Here is an 18,706-nt window from a genome sequence, read left to right as displayed (position 1 = left end):
GTGGCTGTCATACATGTCAGAGTTTACTAGAGTTTCCAGAATCTAAAATTGTATAAAGCACATTATTCCTATTAAAAATGCATCTGTGGATATGCTCACTTAAATACAAATATAAGCCTTTAACTTACTTCCTTACAACACAAGCAGCCACAAATGACCTTGTCATACCGCACATATTATGTTAGTGCTTAGATAATAGTGCTTTGACATGGCCCTTGTGGCATTTTAGAAGTCTTGTGTAAGTATATCATGTGATCTTTTGAAGCCTATTGTTTTGTACCCATTTAATAACAACAACAAAAATCTCATTCTAAGTCGATTTGATAAGCAAAAATCATCCAGCTTTACCTTCACTTTAGTTTTCATTAAATGTTAATGTGAAATGTGTGTCTGTAGGTAGTAACTTTGAGTAGCATGCCTTTCTATACAATGTTGCTATCACTTTGTTCATCTAAGGGGACTATAGAACTTGGCTCATGGGCCATTTACACAGTTAATTAGGCAAAGGAAAGTGTCTGTTTTAAACTGAGCCTCTGTTCATTATTTTGTGTGAGCCATCTTTGAAGATGACCGATCTTGAACCATCCGGGGTTGAGCTTTATGGGATTGGATTCGTCAGGTGACAGTTTAAGTAGAGACGGTTACTAAGAAGACCAAAGCCACCCTCGGCTCCAGACCAACACTTTAGTGGGCCAGACCTATTTAGCATACAAGATTTGCTTTCATGAGTGAAGCAAACAAGTAGTGGTATGCAAGGCTTAATCAGACAGATGGATTGTTCTGACACCAATCTAGAATAGTCGAGCTTTTGTAATTGGCTTAGATCCCTGTGGCTAACTCTGGTCCTGAAGTGAAGCCAACTCGGTGTCGTTCCAAAGTCTGCAGCCCATCTCTTCCCCTTGTCCCTCCCTCACCCCGTGTAGATTTAGCCCTGCCCCAATCCTGAGAACCTTAGCGGTAGGAGGCATGTAAGGGGCTCTGATTTAGCACCACAAGGGTGTGTAATGAATCACCCTGTCATCATTTCTTTGGCCCTGAGTTCCCGTCACAGCAACTCATATAGAACCAGGACGGGGGGCTCTGCCTTGCAGACCCTGGTCCCTGATCCTCGCTTGGATGCACATGTTCTCTGCACTTGTGAGTAATTCTGATGCCACGCCAGGCCTGCCAAGGGTCCTGAATGTTGTTTGCTGTGCTCTCCCCACGGTTGGTCTTGGCCAGTTCATCTGGACAAACTTGTTACCCCATGTTGGAGATCTTTGGTTCTGAGTGTACCTGTTGTCAGTGACCATTTCTTGGGGACCTCTTGCTCTGCTACTGTATTGTTATCCTAATGGCTGTGACTAGCTGACCCTTTCCAGTCTCCTACCAGTCTTTCTCACTGTATTTTTTTTCTTTTTACACTCATGTTCTATCTCTGACCAAAAAAATGAAACCGGTCTCTCTCTCTCTCTCTCTCTCTCTCTCTCACCCAGATTTGATGTGCTGCTCTATAACCTTAAGTTTAAGTTGGGTTCAGTCCACCATCGATAGCAGAATAGTTGTAATAAATGTCCTTAGGTGGATTCACTCAACTTTTGTAACTTTATTTTCATAGTTAGAGAAGTGACATGAGGAAAAATTATTCTGTCCGCCATCTTTAATGCAATGTGTGTTTGATGCAGACAGGGCAGTGGGAAGCTTGTGTGATGTGGGTTGTTTTATAGCCATGTTTATACCTCAGTGGTGCTCAACCCTAGCTGCACAGTGAACCAAATAGGGAGCTTCGGTCAATACCCATCCCAGACCCGTCCCAGTGTAATCAGTCAGGCATATGGTCACTGGGCATATGGGCCAAGCATTGATATTTTATCTCACAGGTAATTGTAATGTGTAGCAGCGTTAAAAAAAAAATACTTATGCATATCCTTGCATTTACTTGCGTGCAGAGAGGAGGGATGGATTGTATACAAAGCCTTGTAGGTTGCCAGCCAAAAAGCCAAGAACATATGGATATTTATGGTAAAGTTTTTTGTCTATTGCCAAATTACTTTGATGAGTCTTGTTATGCTTTTATTTTTCTTAGTTTCCCTTCTCAGAAATTGTAAAATTCATATGCAAATACTTGATTATTAGGTTTTGAAGACATTCTTGAGAATTCTGAATCAAACATTCAATTCAGTACAATCAAAAGAAGAGTAAACACATTTAGTTTATTTTTAGCTGATACTATATCTACTCTGGGACCTTGATGAATATGAGTGTTTCTACAGTGTCATTACTAGTTTTTTGCTAACTTGCTCATTTTAGTATGTTGTAGTAATTAATCTCTTATTCATTCCATATTTGTAGCCCATGTCTGTAGTCATTTGCACCTGGAAGAAAGATTTCAGCAACTTCAAAAAAATCTCTGAAATGTCTATAGCAACTGTATTTTCAAGAGCTTTATTTTCTTTAGTTTACAATTATTGATTTATTCCACCATGATGTTAAATAGCCTTTCATAGGTTAATGTATAGAAACTGAAAATTTACCACGGTCCCAATTTACCTGGCTTACCTAACTACTGAGATGAAGTAATTCTTTTAAATTGTTTGCTTATTGATTTTTTTAGAGACTGATTGATTTATTTTATTTATGCATTCATTGGTTGATTATTGTATGTGCCCTGACTAGAGATCAAACTCACAACCTTGGCATATCAGAACAACGCCCTAACCAACTGAGTCACCCAGCCAGGGCTTTGAGATGAAGTCATTTTTGAGACTCTTAACCAGTGTGGTTCTCTGTGGCTCCATGGATGGGTTCTGGGTATCTGGCTTCAGGATGCAATAAAGATTAGAAAGGAAGCTCCACAGTGCCTTAGATGGAGTGCATTGTGTTCAACCATTTTTTTTTTATTTTAAAGTTCTCTTCTATCCTTATTGCTTCTGCATTTATATATATTGTTTTTTTAGGTGATAATGTGACTCATACTCTGCATATTGAAATCTTTTTCAAAAAGCTAAAATTTGACAGAGGATGGGATGGTAAGTTCTGATTCAGCTCAGTGCACCCCCTACCCATAGCTACTTATTCTTATCTATTTGTTTCAAGTTCAGTGGAAGAAGCAGTAATACGTGTTGGCCTTTTGTTGACTTCCAAGTAATTATAATTAGCAAAGAAGAGAAAAAGCTCTTAATTTCCCCAGGTGCCAAGTTGAATGTCCCTTGATCTTAAGTGACTTTCCCTGTGGAGTTTTTCCTTATGGTTGGTGAACCATGCAGTGTGTGTTAATTTTATCTAAGTCTGAATACCAGTCTTCAGTCTGAGTTGATAGTTTCTTTATGTCAGACATTGTCCATATGTTCAGCTGGAATTGTCCTTTTTTTTTTTTTAATTTTGAAATGTTTGTTCTATATCTGTGAAATTTGTCATTGGTATTTTTTTTTTTAAGATTTCATTTATTTATTTTTAGGGAAAGGGGAAGGGAGGGAGAAAGAGAGGGAGAGAAACATCAGTGTGTGGTTGCCTCTCACATGCCCCCGACCGGGGACCTGACCTGCAACCCAGGCCTGTCCCCTGACTGGGAATCAAACCAGCAACCCTTTGGTTTACAGGCTGGCGCTCAATCCACTGAGCCACACCAGCCAGGGCCTTTTTCTTTTTTTAAATTCCTTTCATGCAAACTAGAATCACCATCTTTACTGTTTATACTTGATGAGTTTTTAGTCTATTGGGTACTAGTCTATTTGACATAGTAGCCACATGAAAAGTAAAGTGTTTTTGTTCTGTGAGACCGCAACAGAACCTGAGACTGTGACTCACTTAAGTGCTACTCCGACTCTCCTCAATATCTTAAGCTCATGCACCAAATAATTGACTTGAGAGAAAATGAAACAAGGTACTTGGGGCTCCCGGTACACCTGGAATGATATCTGACTTCTTGCTCTTCCCAGCTGTGTGGCCTTGGGCAAGTCACATAACCTTCCTGAGACTCCTTCCTGCCTTCCTTTGGCAAAATAGTAGTAATATACACCAGCAAATCACATGCGTGTTGGGTAGAAAGTAGACAAAGCCTAGTTGTACATTGGAATCTCCTGAGGAGCTTTAAACACGCTGATGCCTGGGTCCTACTCCCAGAGATTCTGATTTCATCTTGGGGACAGGGGTTGAAACAAGGAGATACGATAGTGACTGGGAATGCTAAGTATCAGCGGCAATGGTGAAACATGGTCAGATTCAGGATATAGTTTGAATACATGTCTGTCTCACAGATTTGTTGATGAGTAGGATGTGGAGCACTAAAGAGAAAGCAGAGTTGAACATGACTAAAGTTTGGGGCCCTGATCCCAAGAATGTTGGCACCTTAGAAAAGACTGCGAAGATCCACAGGTACCAAAATATGTATGTTTGTGCACATTTCTTCTGGTTTTTTTTTTTTTAGAAAGACTATTTCATTTATCCTAAAATCAGGATTTCCATCCTCTATTTCCTCAATCTTCTTTTCTCCAAATATTCTGCAGAACTTTGTAGGCATAACCATTAGTGTCTTACCTGTTCTGCATTGCTATGGATTTTAGACATCTAGGAACCATATAATTCTAGGGACAAAACTTTTCGCTCCATAATCAGAGATGAGAGTTGTATTTCATGTCATCTTCATGTTCTTTTGGTTCTTGAGGTGCTCCACAGTGCAGGCATGTTCTTCAGAGTGGAAAGTGAAAGCTATAAAGTCGGTTCTAAGCACATGTTACTGCAGTGTGTGTCTGGGGAGTGCCTGGAATGAGATCGAGTGGTTGAAATTGTGGAAGTTACGCTTGTAGCAGGCTGGTTTTGAAGTCTCGCGGCATTCTCCTCTTATCGCGCGTAGGCCCATTGCGCTTGGCTCAACAATGGTCACAGGTTCCAGCACATCTAAGTGGCTGATTTCATGATTCTGATTAGTGGTGGTATCACATGGAGGCAAAAGTGTTGTACCAAGAGGCTCTTGCTGCACTAAGTCATTTTTACGTATGACGTTAGAAGGTTCTTGAGATATCTGTCCAGCCTCCCCTCTCGTTGTTCTTGTTGCACCTGTGAATGGGGTAGAGCTAGTGGCAGTGGCACACACATATAGGTGCCACCGCTTCCATGTCACCGAGCACTGTGCTGCATCTTTTTAACTTTTTCAAGCCACCAGCTGCCATTCACACATCCTAGCTTAATCTGTTTAGTGGAGGTTTGTCTTCTCTTTTAGCCACATCCTGACAAACTGAAGGATGCCAGCCATGTCTTGCTTTTGTACAGGTGGTTCCTAAGTCTTGGATCCTGCCCTGTCCAACAAGCCTCGGTGGCTTCTTAAGCACTGGCCACAGTGCTTGTGGCAGACAGGCCTCCCCGGCCACACCCCGTCACGGGTTGCGGTGGGAGGTAGGGGAGTTCGCCAGTGCACCCTGATGGATTTCCTGCTGTTCTAGCCTTGTTTGGTGGACTTATTGGATATTTACATGCCAGATTGTGACACTGATTGTCATCATTGGGCAGATGAGAGTGTCGCCCTTTTTCTTATCTGGGGAAGTGCCTGGTTCTATAGAGTGAAAGCTGCTCTTGTTTGTGAGGAGTTTATGTTGCTGTGTGTGCTGCTCCCACTTGTCCACCAAAGCCAGAAGCAGCAGGTCGGCTTTAGTTTCTTCACTGTCTGTTGTTGATTGTTGAGACGTTGTTAAAAAGGAAAGGGGAATAATATGTTTTTGTCTCTTGCAAAAGCACAATAGCAATAAAAAGCAGGTGCCCGCCAAACTCCATGACTCATTCTGAGAAAAATGCAGCAGCAAAGTGTTAATTATTTGGTATTTCTGGTTCTTCTAATAAAATGAGGATGAGTGTCTTGAACCAGCCTCGTATCTACCTTTTTTTTATGTTGTAAAATGTATAAAATGCGTAAATAGCTCTAAAGATAACCTTCATGGTTGTATTAGTATCTTTTAAGGGCTGGCTTATTCAGAACTATAATTCAGTTATATCTTCCTATGAATGTATTGCTACTGAAGTCAGCAGGGTTAACTACCCTAAAAGCATTTTTATCTACTAATTCAATAATGCTTTTTTCCATCCATTCTGCAAAGGGATTGAAACTCACTCGTGCATTGCCACTGTATTAGTTATTCTCTGATTACCCCATAATTGTCTTTTTAAAAATGTCTTTTCAAGAAGACAGCATCATGGGACTCGAGGGTTGGGGGGAACCTAGAGACGAGGCGGCGCGCTCAGCCCCCAGTACAGCCGGCCAGAAGGGCTTAGCCAGCCCGGCTGAATCCCTCTCAGTGCTGAGCATCACACCCGCTTGTAAAACAGCCCCTCTCATTCTCAGACGGTTCAAATTCTTAGCAAGTTCTTTCTTGCTAAGAAAGCAGTGAAAGCAGTACAACTATTTATATTCTACACGTCTTGCTGGGTCATATTGTATTTGCACAGTTGGTTGCTTGTTGTTGTTTTTTGTTTTTTTGAGGCCTTAGAATTGGAATTTCAGTTTATTCAACCTTTTAAAACCTTCCTCAGTTCTGATTGTTTTCATGTCATCTGTGCATTTATTAATCCTGCCACGCCTGTCCTTATCCTGTCATTGGAACCCAGGCTGTCTGGCTCCAGAGCCCTCACAAAGTTATGTGTGGAACCATCCAGGAGAGCGTCCTGGGTCACAGCAGAGCCTCATGGGACCCAGACTCTGGGGCGTCTCCCTCGGCCCAGCATTGCCTTGTTTGCTCCTCTGCACACCCACTCCATTCTCCACTTCACACCGTCAGCATACGCCGGCTTCAGGGTGCCCTGAGCCCCCCTGGCAGACTCTCCATGACAGTCCTTGCTCTGTGCCAAGTGTGCCTGCCTGTGTCTCCCGATCTCAGGCCACGTTCCCAGAGGGAAATCTGATTAGCCTTGCTGGTCAGGTGCCCCCTGTTACCCCGACAGCCAGGACCAGGGAGGCAGGCCAGGAGGGGGCAGGGGCATCCGTAGGCAGGCTTCTTCAGAAGGGCTCTCAAGAAGAGGACGGCGCCAGTTTGAGTCCCTCTGTGGATGTTTGTCATGCAGTTGTAAATCCACATTGCTACATAATCATGGAATGGTGTCTCAGTTTTATGAGAACAGGGCCTACCTGAAAGCCTTGTTGAAATCCAGAATGCTAAGGATTTGGCCAATAACATTATTGTTTCAACTTAGTTGGTATAAAGAACGTTGTAAGGGGAAAAATTTCCTTCCCATCTCTGACTATACATCTCTGAAAAACACTGCTTGCAAAACATCGAAGTCCTACTCGGTGTTAACTGAATTCTCAATATAAAAGGGAATTGTTTCTTTAAGCTTATGAGTTGATTATTTTCAGAATTTTCACATAAATCCTTTAGAAGCTGTAGATCCCATTATATAAATCTGTGAACTGTGGAAGCACACGTGTGGACCACCATGTTCATAAACAGTAATTTAAAATCTGGGGGCTCTAGCATCTTCCCTGGTTACAACACAGGGGCCTTGCTTTCTTATCTTCAGCCTCTGGAACCACTCTGGTGGTTCTTCCATTAGTGACAGTTAGTGTAACTGTTCTGCAGGCTCGGACGGTGTTGTAGATTTACAAATTTTATCTAATGCTGTGAGACATGCATTCATTCCGAGCACCTGGTGCTGCCTTTTCTGTTTTCTTTTTTAAAAAATCCCTCTACCTTCTCTTTTGCTTCATTCCTCCAACTAATATTGGTTCTCACCTTTTCAGTTTTAAGATGACTATCCTTGATAGAGAATGAGGTGAAGTAGAAGAAGGAGGCGTGGAGAAGTTCTGCTTTTGATTTCATGATCTGTTAACATTGCAGCCTCTGAGGCAGGCAGCAGACCCCTGCCCTCGGAGCCTGGGATTCCCAGTGGAAGGGAGGAAACATTTTGGTAGTCTAACATTTTTAAAAACATCTTTCCTCCCTTCTCAGATCTTGGTGCCTCTGTTATTATTCGCTGTTGAACGTGTGAGCCACTTCCCAACCTTTCCCACGGTCGCTTTTTATCATTTACTTGTTCAGGGACTTCTGTGCAGCAGCCGCAGCAGCAGCGGTCTCTTTGACTACACCCTGCTCTGCCCCTTCGTCAGGACCTTCCATAACGATTCGGCATGTTGTTGTAGGTGGCCTTCCAAGCTCCTGCCCTTCTAGGGTCCTAAGAACTTGGAATGTGCCCTCCGGAAGTCTCGAAGGCATGGGCAGCTTAGCCTGGTCTTTCCCTCTTTGACTGTCAAAGGCTCTTGGATACAGTTATGTCTTCTAGGAGAATCATTACTGCTTTTTTCACTTTCGCATCGATCAGAACCCAGTGCATAGTAGCAATTCCTCATCTTGTTTCCTGAATGAATGTGATGCCAAGACAAGTTAACGATGCTTTTAGCGCGCGGAGCCTTCTAGGAGAGGCCTGGTAGTTGAAACCCCTCATTGCCAGTGCTGTTGCTGTGCCAGTTTTTAATTCTGTGTGGGGAACAAACCATTTATTTCTTCACTCTGACCAAGCCATCTATGGGATATTCCCAAGGCAATAACATAAATTTCCTTTCATCTTTCATTGTTCTTCTTCCTTTTCCTGTTAAGCATGATTGGGCGTTAATAAATGTTTTTCTCACTATTTTCAGCAACTCGGCATGCCCAAGATGATTACTTCTCTGGGTTCTTTTTCTGGCTGGCAGCCAAGGAAACTTGAGCGCTCACCGTGTGTGAGGCGCAACACTAGACATGCCATAGAATTCCATGTACTACTGTTGAAGGTAACCTTTCCTATGAATGTCAGGAATACTTTTTGCAGTGTCTGCCACTTAGAATTCATAGTACTACTTTAGGACCTTGCTGCAGTTCAGCGTGAGTTCAGGAAGTGCTAAGCCATTATCTTTTCCTGTTTGAGGCAGAAATGCGGGTGCTGTTCTTTCACACAGTTTATTTTTACACCAGTTCCCACAAAGACACTTAAAGAAAAATATTATTTACCATGTATCGTAACGACAGCTCCTGATAGGAAAATATGTTAGTGGTATCAGGAGGATAGGACAAGACTATAAAGTTCTGAGAAATTTTTGGACATCTGATATTAAAATAGAGTTTAATAAACATTTATGGCATGCAAGGGGCTTCCCTGAAGTGTTAAGTTTCTTGTCCATGTTAGAGTAACATACATGATGGATACTTACATGTACCCTTATGTCTGCCTTGCCCTCAGTATATAAGTGAGGTACCTCTGTAAATCTGTTATTATTCTCAGTTGCTATATGCCTAGGCAGATCAAAAGACTAATGGTGGAGTGGTAAAAGGCCACTATATATATTCAAAACTTTTGCACATGACGCTTCAAGGAAGAATGGTTAGGGAGATTGGTATGACATCTAAGCAGCATGACCTAACAAGACCAAGAGGGTGGGAGAGGGGTGTGGTTGGAAAACTGTAATGAGGTGGAATAGGGCCAACAGAGGAGAAATAGTTACAGGGAAAGGTCAGGTCAAGCGTAACTGCTGAACAAATGAATGCATCCATCCCTCAGTGTTAAAGCTGGGCTGGACTTGATCGATTTCCAAATATTGTCCTGACTCTGGTACTCACTGGCTGTCTGACCATGACCAATTCTCCATTTGAGAAGCAAAGCTTCCTCTTCTTCACCATTTTGAGAATAATTCTTTATTTTTAAAAAAGTGAACCCTTTTATAAGATGAAAAACAACCAGTTTTGAAGGAGATAACCATTGTTTTACATCATCAAGGTAAGTGGATATCCTTTATTACAGCATGGTTATAACTTAGATGTTGCAACTGAGATTTCTCACAGTTGCATGAGCAAGAGGGTAGAGAGGCAGCTGGAGATGTGGAAAGCTTTTTGGCTGTCATGCAACCCGTAGTCATCTCAGAACATGCTGCACTCAGGACTGGGTTAGGGCAGCTGTTCGCATCAAAGGAGATCTGATCCAGCAAGTAGGGCCTGTTAGGGAAAATTCCAGGCAGCCTGGTGATTTGAGGGGGGCAGAGTAGTTGCATTGTGGTTCTCATCATCATTCCATGCAGAATAGAAAAGCCAGCTAGTGACTGGGCTACAGGGAACAGGCTTCAGCTCCTGGAAGAAGACCGGCCAGGTCCAGGTACAGTGTCAGCGCCCAACTACATTAAATGGGCTTTGGGATGAGACCTGGCTTCCAGCCGAGGACTGAAATGCCTCCGCTAAAATTCCATAATAATAGAAGCTGAGCAATCTTCAAGCAGATGGAGAATTTCCTAGAATCAAATGAAAAGCTTTACAGGAAGGTCAAGGATGAACCAAGGCAGCTTGACTAATGGGCAGGTACTTTAGGACGCCACAGAATCAGTCTTCACCTGTGCTCAGGCTTTTGGTATGTCCAGACTGAACATGGTGATTAGCCCAGCATGGACGTTGTGTGCCCCTTTACGTCAAAAAGGGGAATGGCATCCGATGGACTGGCCCCTCAAGACTGCTTCCAGCTGGGAAAGGGGAGTTTTCCAAAACAAGGCTCAAAGGACCGTCTTCAGGAAAAGCAGCCTGAGCTGGAATGAGCAGCAAATGTCTCCTGCATAGAGCCTGAATCAGTGTATTCTGAGCAGGGAAGATACATTGATGCAATCGAAAATTTCATTTCCCCCTGACTGTTCCAGTTGAGGTCTAGACATCTGAAACAGGTTGCTGAACAGTTCCTATTTCATTTCCATGATTGAGAAGTGTTTGACTCCTTCAGTGCCACATTCCAGCAAGTTCAGCCTTTTCCCCTCACTGCACACATAAAGTAATTACTCAAATTCTGCAGCAAAAAAAAATACTTTTTGTGGACCTGGTCAAAAAAAAAAAAGGTATAATTTTGATTCAGTCACACTGAACGGCTATTGTATTGATTATCTAAGTGAGAAGAGGTCAGTGCCACTGACTGAGTAAAGAGTCAGGTACCGAATGTTTTAAAAATTCTTGCAGCACACCAGTTGAAAATCGCTGCCCTATTTGAAAATGTAGCTGTAAATCTTAATGTTTAAAGCACCTAGTTCACTATTTGCAGGGCAGTGGTTCCTTTTTGTACCCTCTGTCTGAACAGCTGCTGTCGGGCTCACAGTCGAACATTGGCAATGAGCACCCTGCTTCAGCAATGCATAGCCTGGGATTTCGGATCTCGTCTGTAGCTCTAGTAACTGCTTCTGTATTTCTGATTAAATATACTGTGTGTGTGTGTGTGTGTGTGTGTGTGCTATTTTATAAAGATATCACTAAAAATAAAATAAAACACAAACATCTAAATTATGTAGCCAAAGATTGTTCTGTTCCAGAAACTTGGACCAAAAAAAAAAAAATTAGATGAGGGCTTTTAATTTATTTTTGTTTTTCCAAGAGAGCACAATAAAAAACATGTTTCAGTCTCTAGAATGGACCATGGGTAATGCTCGTAATTTCCTAAGATAAGTAACACTGACCTTTAATCACACCAAAGTTCTGCATTTATGTGCCTCTAAGCCTCTGTTTAGTTTTCCAGTTTGTATTCTTTTATTAGATTCTGTGACTGTTGCCGGCATGGCTCTTTGTCTGACGACCTCATTTGAGGTCAAGAAACGTGACCAATTAATATGGTTTCTTTAATGTCTAATATTGGAAACCATTGAGTAAATAGGATATATAATTGAATTCTTCTGAATATGTTTGGGAGTTAATAGAATAGATATCTTGATTCTAATTACAGCCTTCCTTATAATTTCAATAACGTTGAGTCTACAAAAATGTATTGGCTCTATAACCATATTACCAGGCAACAAAATGATTTTTGTATCTTATTCTCTTCTCCCTCCTACCTCTCCACCCCTGCTTTTCTGTTGCATAACCTCTACACAGATAACAATTTTGGAGAAAATGTGTACTTATTTAATATTAATTTATATAAGTATAGAATCAAATCCATTATTTTACTCTAGATTCAGTCACTGGTCACAGCTTTAAGTGAGTAGTATCCAATTAAAAAATATTAATACCTACATTACTGCTTCTAAGACTTTTTCCCATCTCAAGGATTTTGAAGGGAAGATTACCTTTATAATCTCTGGGGAGAATAAGGTGACTGGAACTGTTTGAGTGACAAGCGTTGTGCTACATTGCTAACATAATGTCATGTAACCTTCCTATTAATGCTGTTTTATGCCCAAGGAAGCTGAGGCACAGAACACAAAATAACTTGCCCAGTGTTGCGGAGAAGTGCCAGAATCCAAATTTGGACACTGACCTGATGACAAAGCCTATTCCATTTCCCCGTAGGCTGCCTTTCCAATTGCAGCAATACAAATAACAGCTGGAACGTTTGAATGTGCATGGGGAGTTAGGTGGGCACTGTCCCAGGTGCATGACACACGCATCATCTCATTTAATCCCCGCAACAACCTGTGACAGAAGGTAGGCAGCTAGAAGTAAGTCATTTGTCTAAGGTTTCCGTACCTCGTAACTGATGGGCCCAAATCGTCTCTCTGGTGCCCTGGTCTGTGCGCCCAGTCCTGGCTCTATAATGCCTTCATTGATTGTACCCTGTGCTTTCAACAGTATCGATTCCCATTTTATAATGAGAAAAAGATGCATGATACCTAAGGATAGGGTTTTTTTATTTCTTATTTATTTATTTTTATTGTTTGGCTGTAAAGGCTATTCCATAAGTGGTTAATCATTTGTTGTATTTATTTCATTATTTAATCTTTATTGTATTTTTTTTTTACATTACCTTTTAGTCCCCTTATATCCCCCTCCCCAAGTTGTTAAACACAACAATTTGTTGTATTTAAAGTCCTAAATTTCTTTGAAGCCTTGAGCTTTTGTTTCGAGCAGCCCCAGGCAGTGGGTACGTGTGTCGTACGGGGTCAGTGGTAGGGTGCCGAGGGTCAGGGAGAGGCTATAACGGTCACACCAGCTCCGCGTGCAAAAAACATCACGTGCACATTGACTTCTTTTCATCCCTCTCACCCAGCCTCACCCAGGCCCCACCAGCTTTGATCTGGATTATTACAGCAGCCTCAAAATGACCTTCCAGCCTGAAACTGTTCAGTGGATTCCTATCACGTAAACACTATGAATTCGAGTTTCTTGTCTCCCAATCTGGCCCTGCCTGCTCGTGTTTGATGCTCATGTTCCTGGAAATGGCAGGCTCATCCTTGCTTCCCAGGCTTTGCTCCTGGTCTTACCTGGTTAGTTTAGGCTGCCCTTTATCTTTCCTTATTGAAGTCCTCATCGAGGTCTCAGCTGGAGTCTCCTCAGAGACGCCTTCCTTTACCGCTCAGTATAAAGCAGCAACAACAGCAACGATAGCAGTACACAGCGAGTACAGCTAACACGTATGGTGCGCTTACTATGTGCTAGGCATTGTTCTCCACATTTGTTAACTCACTAGGTCCGCACAGCCCCCATTGAGGCAGGTACTATTATCATTTCCGTATGTTAATGATGAAATGGAAGCACAGAGAGTTCCATCAATCATTCTATCAATGACTTGTTTTATTTTCTTCACCACACTTACTGTGACCTCTAATTATCTTGTTCTCCAGAAAATAAGTCCCAAAGAAGAAGGGACCTTCTCTTAGTTTCTGCTGTTTCTGCAGCTTTTTAAAAAATGACTGGCACATAGCAAATATTTATGTTGAACATACATGTTGAATGAATGAATGAACTTATGAACAATGAGTTTTACTGATTGGGTCATGATATTTGTGATGAGAAATAGAAAGTTTCAGAGGTGATAATTCTGTTATAAATGTATGAAAAAACAAAAAGCTTTTCACTAAAATAGCTGTTGAGCATTTTCTTCCCTGTTAGTTACCTTATTCTGTGTGAATATAAGCATGTGATCATGAATCTAGGCAGAGGAAGAAAGGAAGACTATATGTCAACATACTCAGTAACCCATTAGTCACTGGTATAGGCAAGTACCAGATAGAGTAGTTGATGGCAACAGATTATAGTCACTACTTCAAATATGGAGATAGCGCCATGATCACAAAGCACCGTTTGACTTTGTGGCTGGGTTCTGGCTGCAGATTCTGTCAGGCAGCCATTGCTGTGAAATGGGCTCAAGGAAGGAACTTTTTAATTTTGTTTTTAAATTTTCTGTTTTTCTGAACAAATGAGACCTCAGCGTTTTTGTTTCTGGTGCCCAGCAGATACTAATTTCACAGGACTTTGGAGTTGAAAAAGAGCGTAAGATTATTAGCCCACCTTCTTCACTTTATAAGGCGAGAGAATAACCCCCCCACAGGGAGTAAGTAAGTGGTTTGCGTGGGAGTCATGTAAGCAATCACCGGAAGAACCACACAACCACTGAGAAGGTTTAGTGATGAAACGGTCTTAGGGGAAGATGGACACGTGTTCACTTCAGGGCCATGAGTAGGATGCTGACCCATCATCATCCTATGTTTTCTCATCAAGAAAACTATTGCTGGAAGCTGAAATGGTCCCCAGGAGGATGTTGCTTGTATATCCTTATTTAGTAATACAAAGTCCTATCTTCTTCTGGCACGTTCAGTAGCTAAAACCTTTCGCATGACTTATGGGCAAAGAAGGCTCTGAAGAGGCCCCACCTTTCATGAAGACTCCGTGAGAACTGCTGATAGATCTGTGGTCTCACTCTCCTCCTCCCTGCTTTCTGTGAGGGGAAGACACAAAAGCTGGCTCCGTTCTTAGTAAGTCATTAGAAGGCAAGACAGGTAGATGAGGAGCTCCTGAGGAACTTGAATGATTTATGTGAACAAGCCCTCTACATTATTAAACAAGTCCAACAGGCATTGCTTCCTTCCTTAGAACAGGACAGACTGTGTATACTCACAAGGGTGTCCAGCCTGTGGCCCACCAGCTATATGTGGCTCAGGATGTCTATGAATGTGGCCCAACACAATCATAAATTTACTTAAAACACTATAAGATATTTTTGCGTGTGATTATATGTCGCAGTATATTTACTGTGTGGCCCAAGACGACAACTCTTCTTCCAGTGTGGTGCAGAGATGCCAAAAGGTTGGATACCCCTGGATAAGAAGGAATGGCAATGGTGCCATCTTAGTTTTAATTTCTTTGGGGCAGTGTTAGACTGCTCCCCCAATTACTTTTGTCTCTGCTATACATCAATATCTCGGTGAAGGCATCGCCCAGGTATGAACCCAGAGCTCTTTATGTGTTTGGTCATCAGAGCTGCCAAAGGTGGCTATTTGCAAAGGAAATTTAAGAAGGAAAAAAAGCATAAAAGTAGAGCTATCTGGCGCACGTTGAATGGCTGTCACATTGAATGTGGGGAATGTGTTTTCACTTCAAATCCAGAAGAAATATGAGATCCAAATAGCTCCGTAGCTGCGACAACCATAGGAAACTAACACAGAGGCCAAGGGCAGCAGCACCAAAATAACAGCAGTGAGGGGAGAAGAAAATGTCAGAGGGGAAGCCATTGTTACTTGTGGAAAGATAACCACTGGCAACTTTTATTTGAATTACTCAAGAAAGTTTTCCTCATTTGTAGACCCCATCCCCAGGTGACAGATTCTGGAACTGATGGCGTGGATAGTCTTTTCTCCGGAATATACCAGTCCCTTATCAGATGTATCACTGGCGAATATCATCTCCTGTTCTGTAGATTGTCTTTTCGTTTTGTCAGTGGTTTCCTTTGCTGTGCAAAAAGTCTTTAGTTTGATGCAGTCTCATGTGTTTATTTTTTTTCTTTTGTTTCCTCTGCCTAAGGAAATATATCAGAAAAAATATTGCTAAGAGTAGTGTCAGACTTTACTGCCAGTTTTCTTCTGAGGAGTTGTATGGTCTCAAATCTCACATGTAAGTCTTTGTGCTGTCATTAAGGAAAATCTAATAAAAGATTTTAAAGAATTTTTAAGATTGGTATGCTTCTATTTGATAAGCCGTGTCTTATTAGTCTGTTTGGGCTGCTATAACAAAAAGCCATAGACGGAGTGTCTTATGAACAATAGATGCTTATTTTGCAAAGTTTTGGGGGATGGGAAGTCCAAGACCAAAGCACCAGTAGATTCAGCATCTAGTGAGGACCCACTTCCTGGTTCAGAGCCAGCTGTTTTCTTGCTGTGTCCTCACATAATGGAAAGGCTGAGGGGTCACTTTGGGGTCTCTTTTACAAGGCCACTAATCCCATTCACGAAGGCTCAACTCTCATGTCCTAATTACCTTCTAAAGGCCTCACCTCCAAACACTACCCCTTTGAGGGATAGGATTTCAACATAATGAAGTTTGGAGGAAACATAAAATCATTTGGTCTATAATAAGTGAAATTTTGATTCTATAAAACGAGGGGGGAAAGCTTGTGTTGTATGTAAAACATACCGTAGTGAAAGACCATTATTGACCATGTGACCACAGACGAAGCTGCTGGTGTGTCTAAAACTGTAAAATGATGATCGCGGTCCTTCCTGTGGAGCCCTGTGACCTCCAGAGCAATGAGTATAAAATGTGACTCTGCTGCGTGCCTGTCTGCCTGGAAAGCTTTCAGGGGCTCGCTGCCAACCAGAGGATGCGATCCAGACTTCTCTGGAAGCATGAGAGGTCCTCTGAGACCCAGCCTGTGTGCCTCTTTAGTGCCGCATCTCTCCTGCCTCTACCTTGCCTCTGGTCTGTGCCTCAGCTTTATTGCCCTGCTCGCGCCCCGCTGCCTTGCACTACCCTGGCCCCTGCCCCTCCACCCCCTGCACCCAGCCCCGTCCCTGTGCTCCCGTTCCTCACTTTCGTAGAAAGCCTAAATGATTGTCTGGTTTCATATAGCAATAAAACCCTCGGCAAGCTTTTCTTACACAGTGTGTTTCCAGCTCGTGGCTGCTTTAGCGTCCTTATCAGTGGGTGGAGAAGCATTTGCTTGCCCTTAAAAAACAAAACAAAACAAAAAAAACCAAACGGCCAAATAACGCCTCCTTAGTCATTTGGCATTTATTTATCTGGCAAACATTTGCTGTGTACCTGCTGTACTGGTGTTAGAGAGATGAGTAACTCGCGACCTGTGGCCGCAGAGGGTCCCCATTCAGGCGGGGGTAGACGGACTCAGAAGCTGGCTGTATCAAAACCTTCATGTAAGTGTTTTTGCTGGGAAGGGGAGGGAGGCACAGCGCCTGTAGGTAGGATCACAGGGAAGGTTCACTGAATTTAGCATCATAAAAACTTCAGGAAGGACCCCATGTTGCTGATCTTAAGGAAGGAGTTGGCATTGGCCTGGCAGAAAAAGAGAAGAAAAACAGGTGTTGGAGATAAAGTACTGGTAGTGAGCCTTTTTTAGGAGAGGGATACGGGAATGATTTAATCCGGTCTTGTTGATTTCTTGCTAGGGTAAAATAAGCAGTTAAAATTTTTTTATTCTTCTAGAACATATATGTATTTTTTTTAATATTACCAACTTTGCCATCATGTGTTACCCAGTAGAAATTGCCTGAATCTATTGTCTTGTTACAGCAATTGTGAGATGACTTGAAATGTTTCATCTTAAAACATTTTCAATTTGTTTGTGAACATAAATTCTAATTAGTGGAAAGAGCGAGATTAGCATAGTGAGTTAAATAATTGTGGTGGTTACCTTTTTAAACCTCAGTGTTCATCTTTTCTCTGTCTTCATACAAAAAGTAAAGAACAAACAAACAAAAGCATTAAATATGTATGCTTAATTTTTAAAATATATTTGAAATTACCTCTGTCTTATTAATGTTGTCTAAAACTGTAATGTAAACCAGTGCAAAATGTTTTGTTATTTTTGGACCTATGCTCATGTAATGGAAGGAAATAAAGTAAGTTGAGCATGTATGGGGGAAGGATGAACAAAAACTGAAAATTGATGTTACTATTTTTGAAATAGGTCTGTCTTTACATTATTAAATGCTGCCTTTTAAATTTAGTACAGATGTTAAATGTGGGGATTTTTCTTTTTATTATGAAAGAAACAAGAATACCAGTAAGGGAGACATGTGTCATGTACTACAGATTTTAGATTCTGGAATAGTTACAAAATGTGGTTTTGGTCTAGAATCAGTCAGGGCTATCCAACCTTTTGGTGTCTCTGGGCCACACTGGAAGAAGAGTTGTCTTGAGCCACAGATTAGATGTACAAACACTAATGAAAACGGATGAGAACAAAAAAAAGGTCTTAGGTAAATTTACAATTTTGTACTGGGCCACATTCACAGCCATCCTGGGCTACACGTGGCCCACAAGCCATCCGTTAGACACCCCAGCTAGATAATAAAATGTAATATTTCTTATCACATAAGAAGACTCTCTCTCTCTCTCTTTAAGGTTATGAGAAGACCGATGATGTTTCAGAGAAGACTTCACTGGCAGACCAGGAGGAAATACGGACTATATTTATCAACCAGCCCCAGCTGACTAAATTCTGCAATAACCAAGTCAGGTAGGAACTGCTGAGGAACGGTGTGGGGCCAGCTATTGCTGCAGAGCCCTGCAGGCCCTATCCCAGCCAGAACGAAAATGCTTACACGGAGCTTTCAGTGAAATCAGTTAACATTGGAGAGCTTGCTGGAGGCGGTGTCAGTTGGCTATTTCTCCAGCTAGCCAATCAGGAGATGTTAGTTAGAATCTGGAAGCAGGAAGGGACAGAAAGGATAAGCAGCTGCTCCTGGGTAAATACCCTTGTCTTAAACCTGTTATAGAACAGATAGGGTATTGTTTTGAGTTAACACGCTTTAACATTTTAGTAGAAGTCTTTGCAGTTCTTCACCGAGAACTCCTTTTGATTGAAT

The 18,706-nt window shown here is 41.9% G+C and overlaps 1 protein-coding gene across 3 annotated transcripts in view; it reads left to right on the top strand.

The window, feature by feature from the left end:
* ATP8A1 (ATPase phospholipid transporting 8A1) overlaps window positions 1-18,706 on the top strand; it is a 206,621-nt gene that overhangs the window by 9,099 nt on the left and 178,816 nt on the right. For all 3 annotated transcript variants that reach the window (XM_054582124.1, XM_054582126.1, XM_054582125.1), the window contains exon 2: window positions 18,243-18,357. In XM_054582124.1, the coding sequence (XP_054438099.1) occupies window positions 18,243-18,357 (115 nt within the window). The remainder of the gene's footprint in view (window positions 1-18,242; window positions 18,358-18,706) is intronic.

Source organism: Pteronotus mesoamericanus, unplaced genomic scaffold, assembly GCF_021234165.1.
Source record: "Pteronotus mesoamericanus isolate MK-2021 breed Mesoamerican mustached bat unplaced genomic scaffold, CSHL_Meso_final contig_68, whole genome shotgun sequence".
Classification (NCBI taxonomy): domain Eukaryota; kingdom Metazoa; phylum Chordata; class Mammalia; order Chiroptera; family Mormoopidae; genus Pteronotus; species Pteronotus mesoamericanus.
The sequence above is the reverse complement of the archived record's forward strand: the minus strand, read 5'-3'. Positions and strand labels throughout refer to the sequence as shown.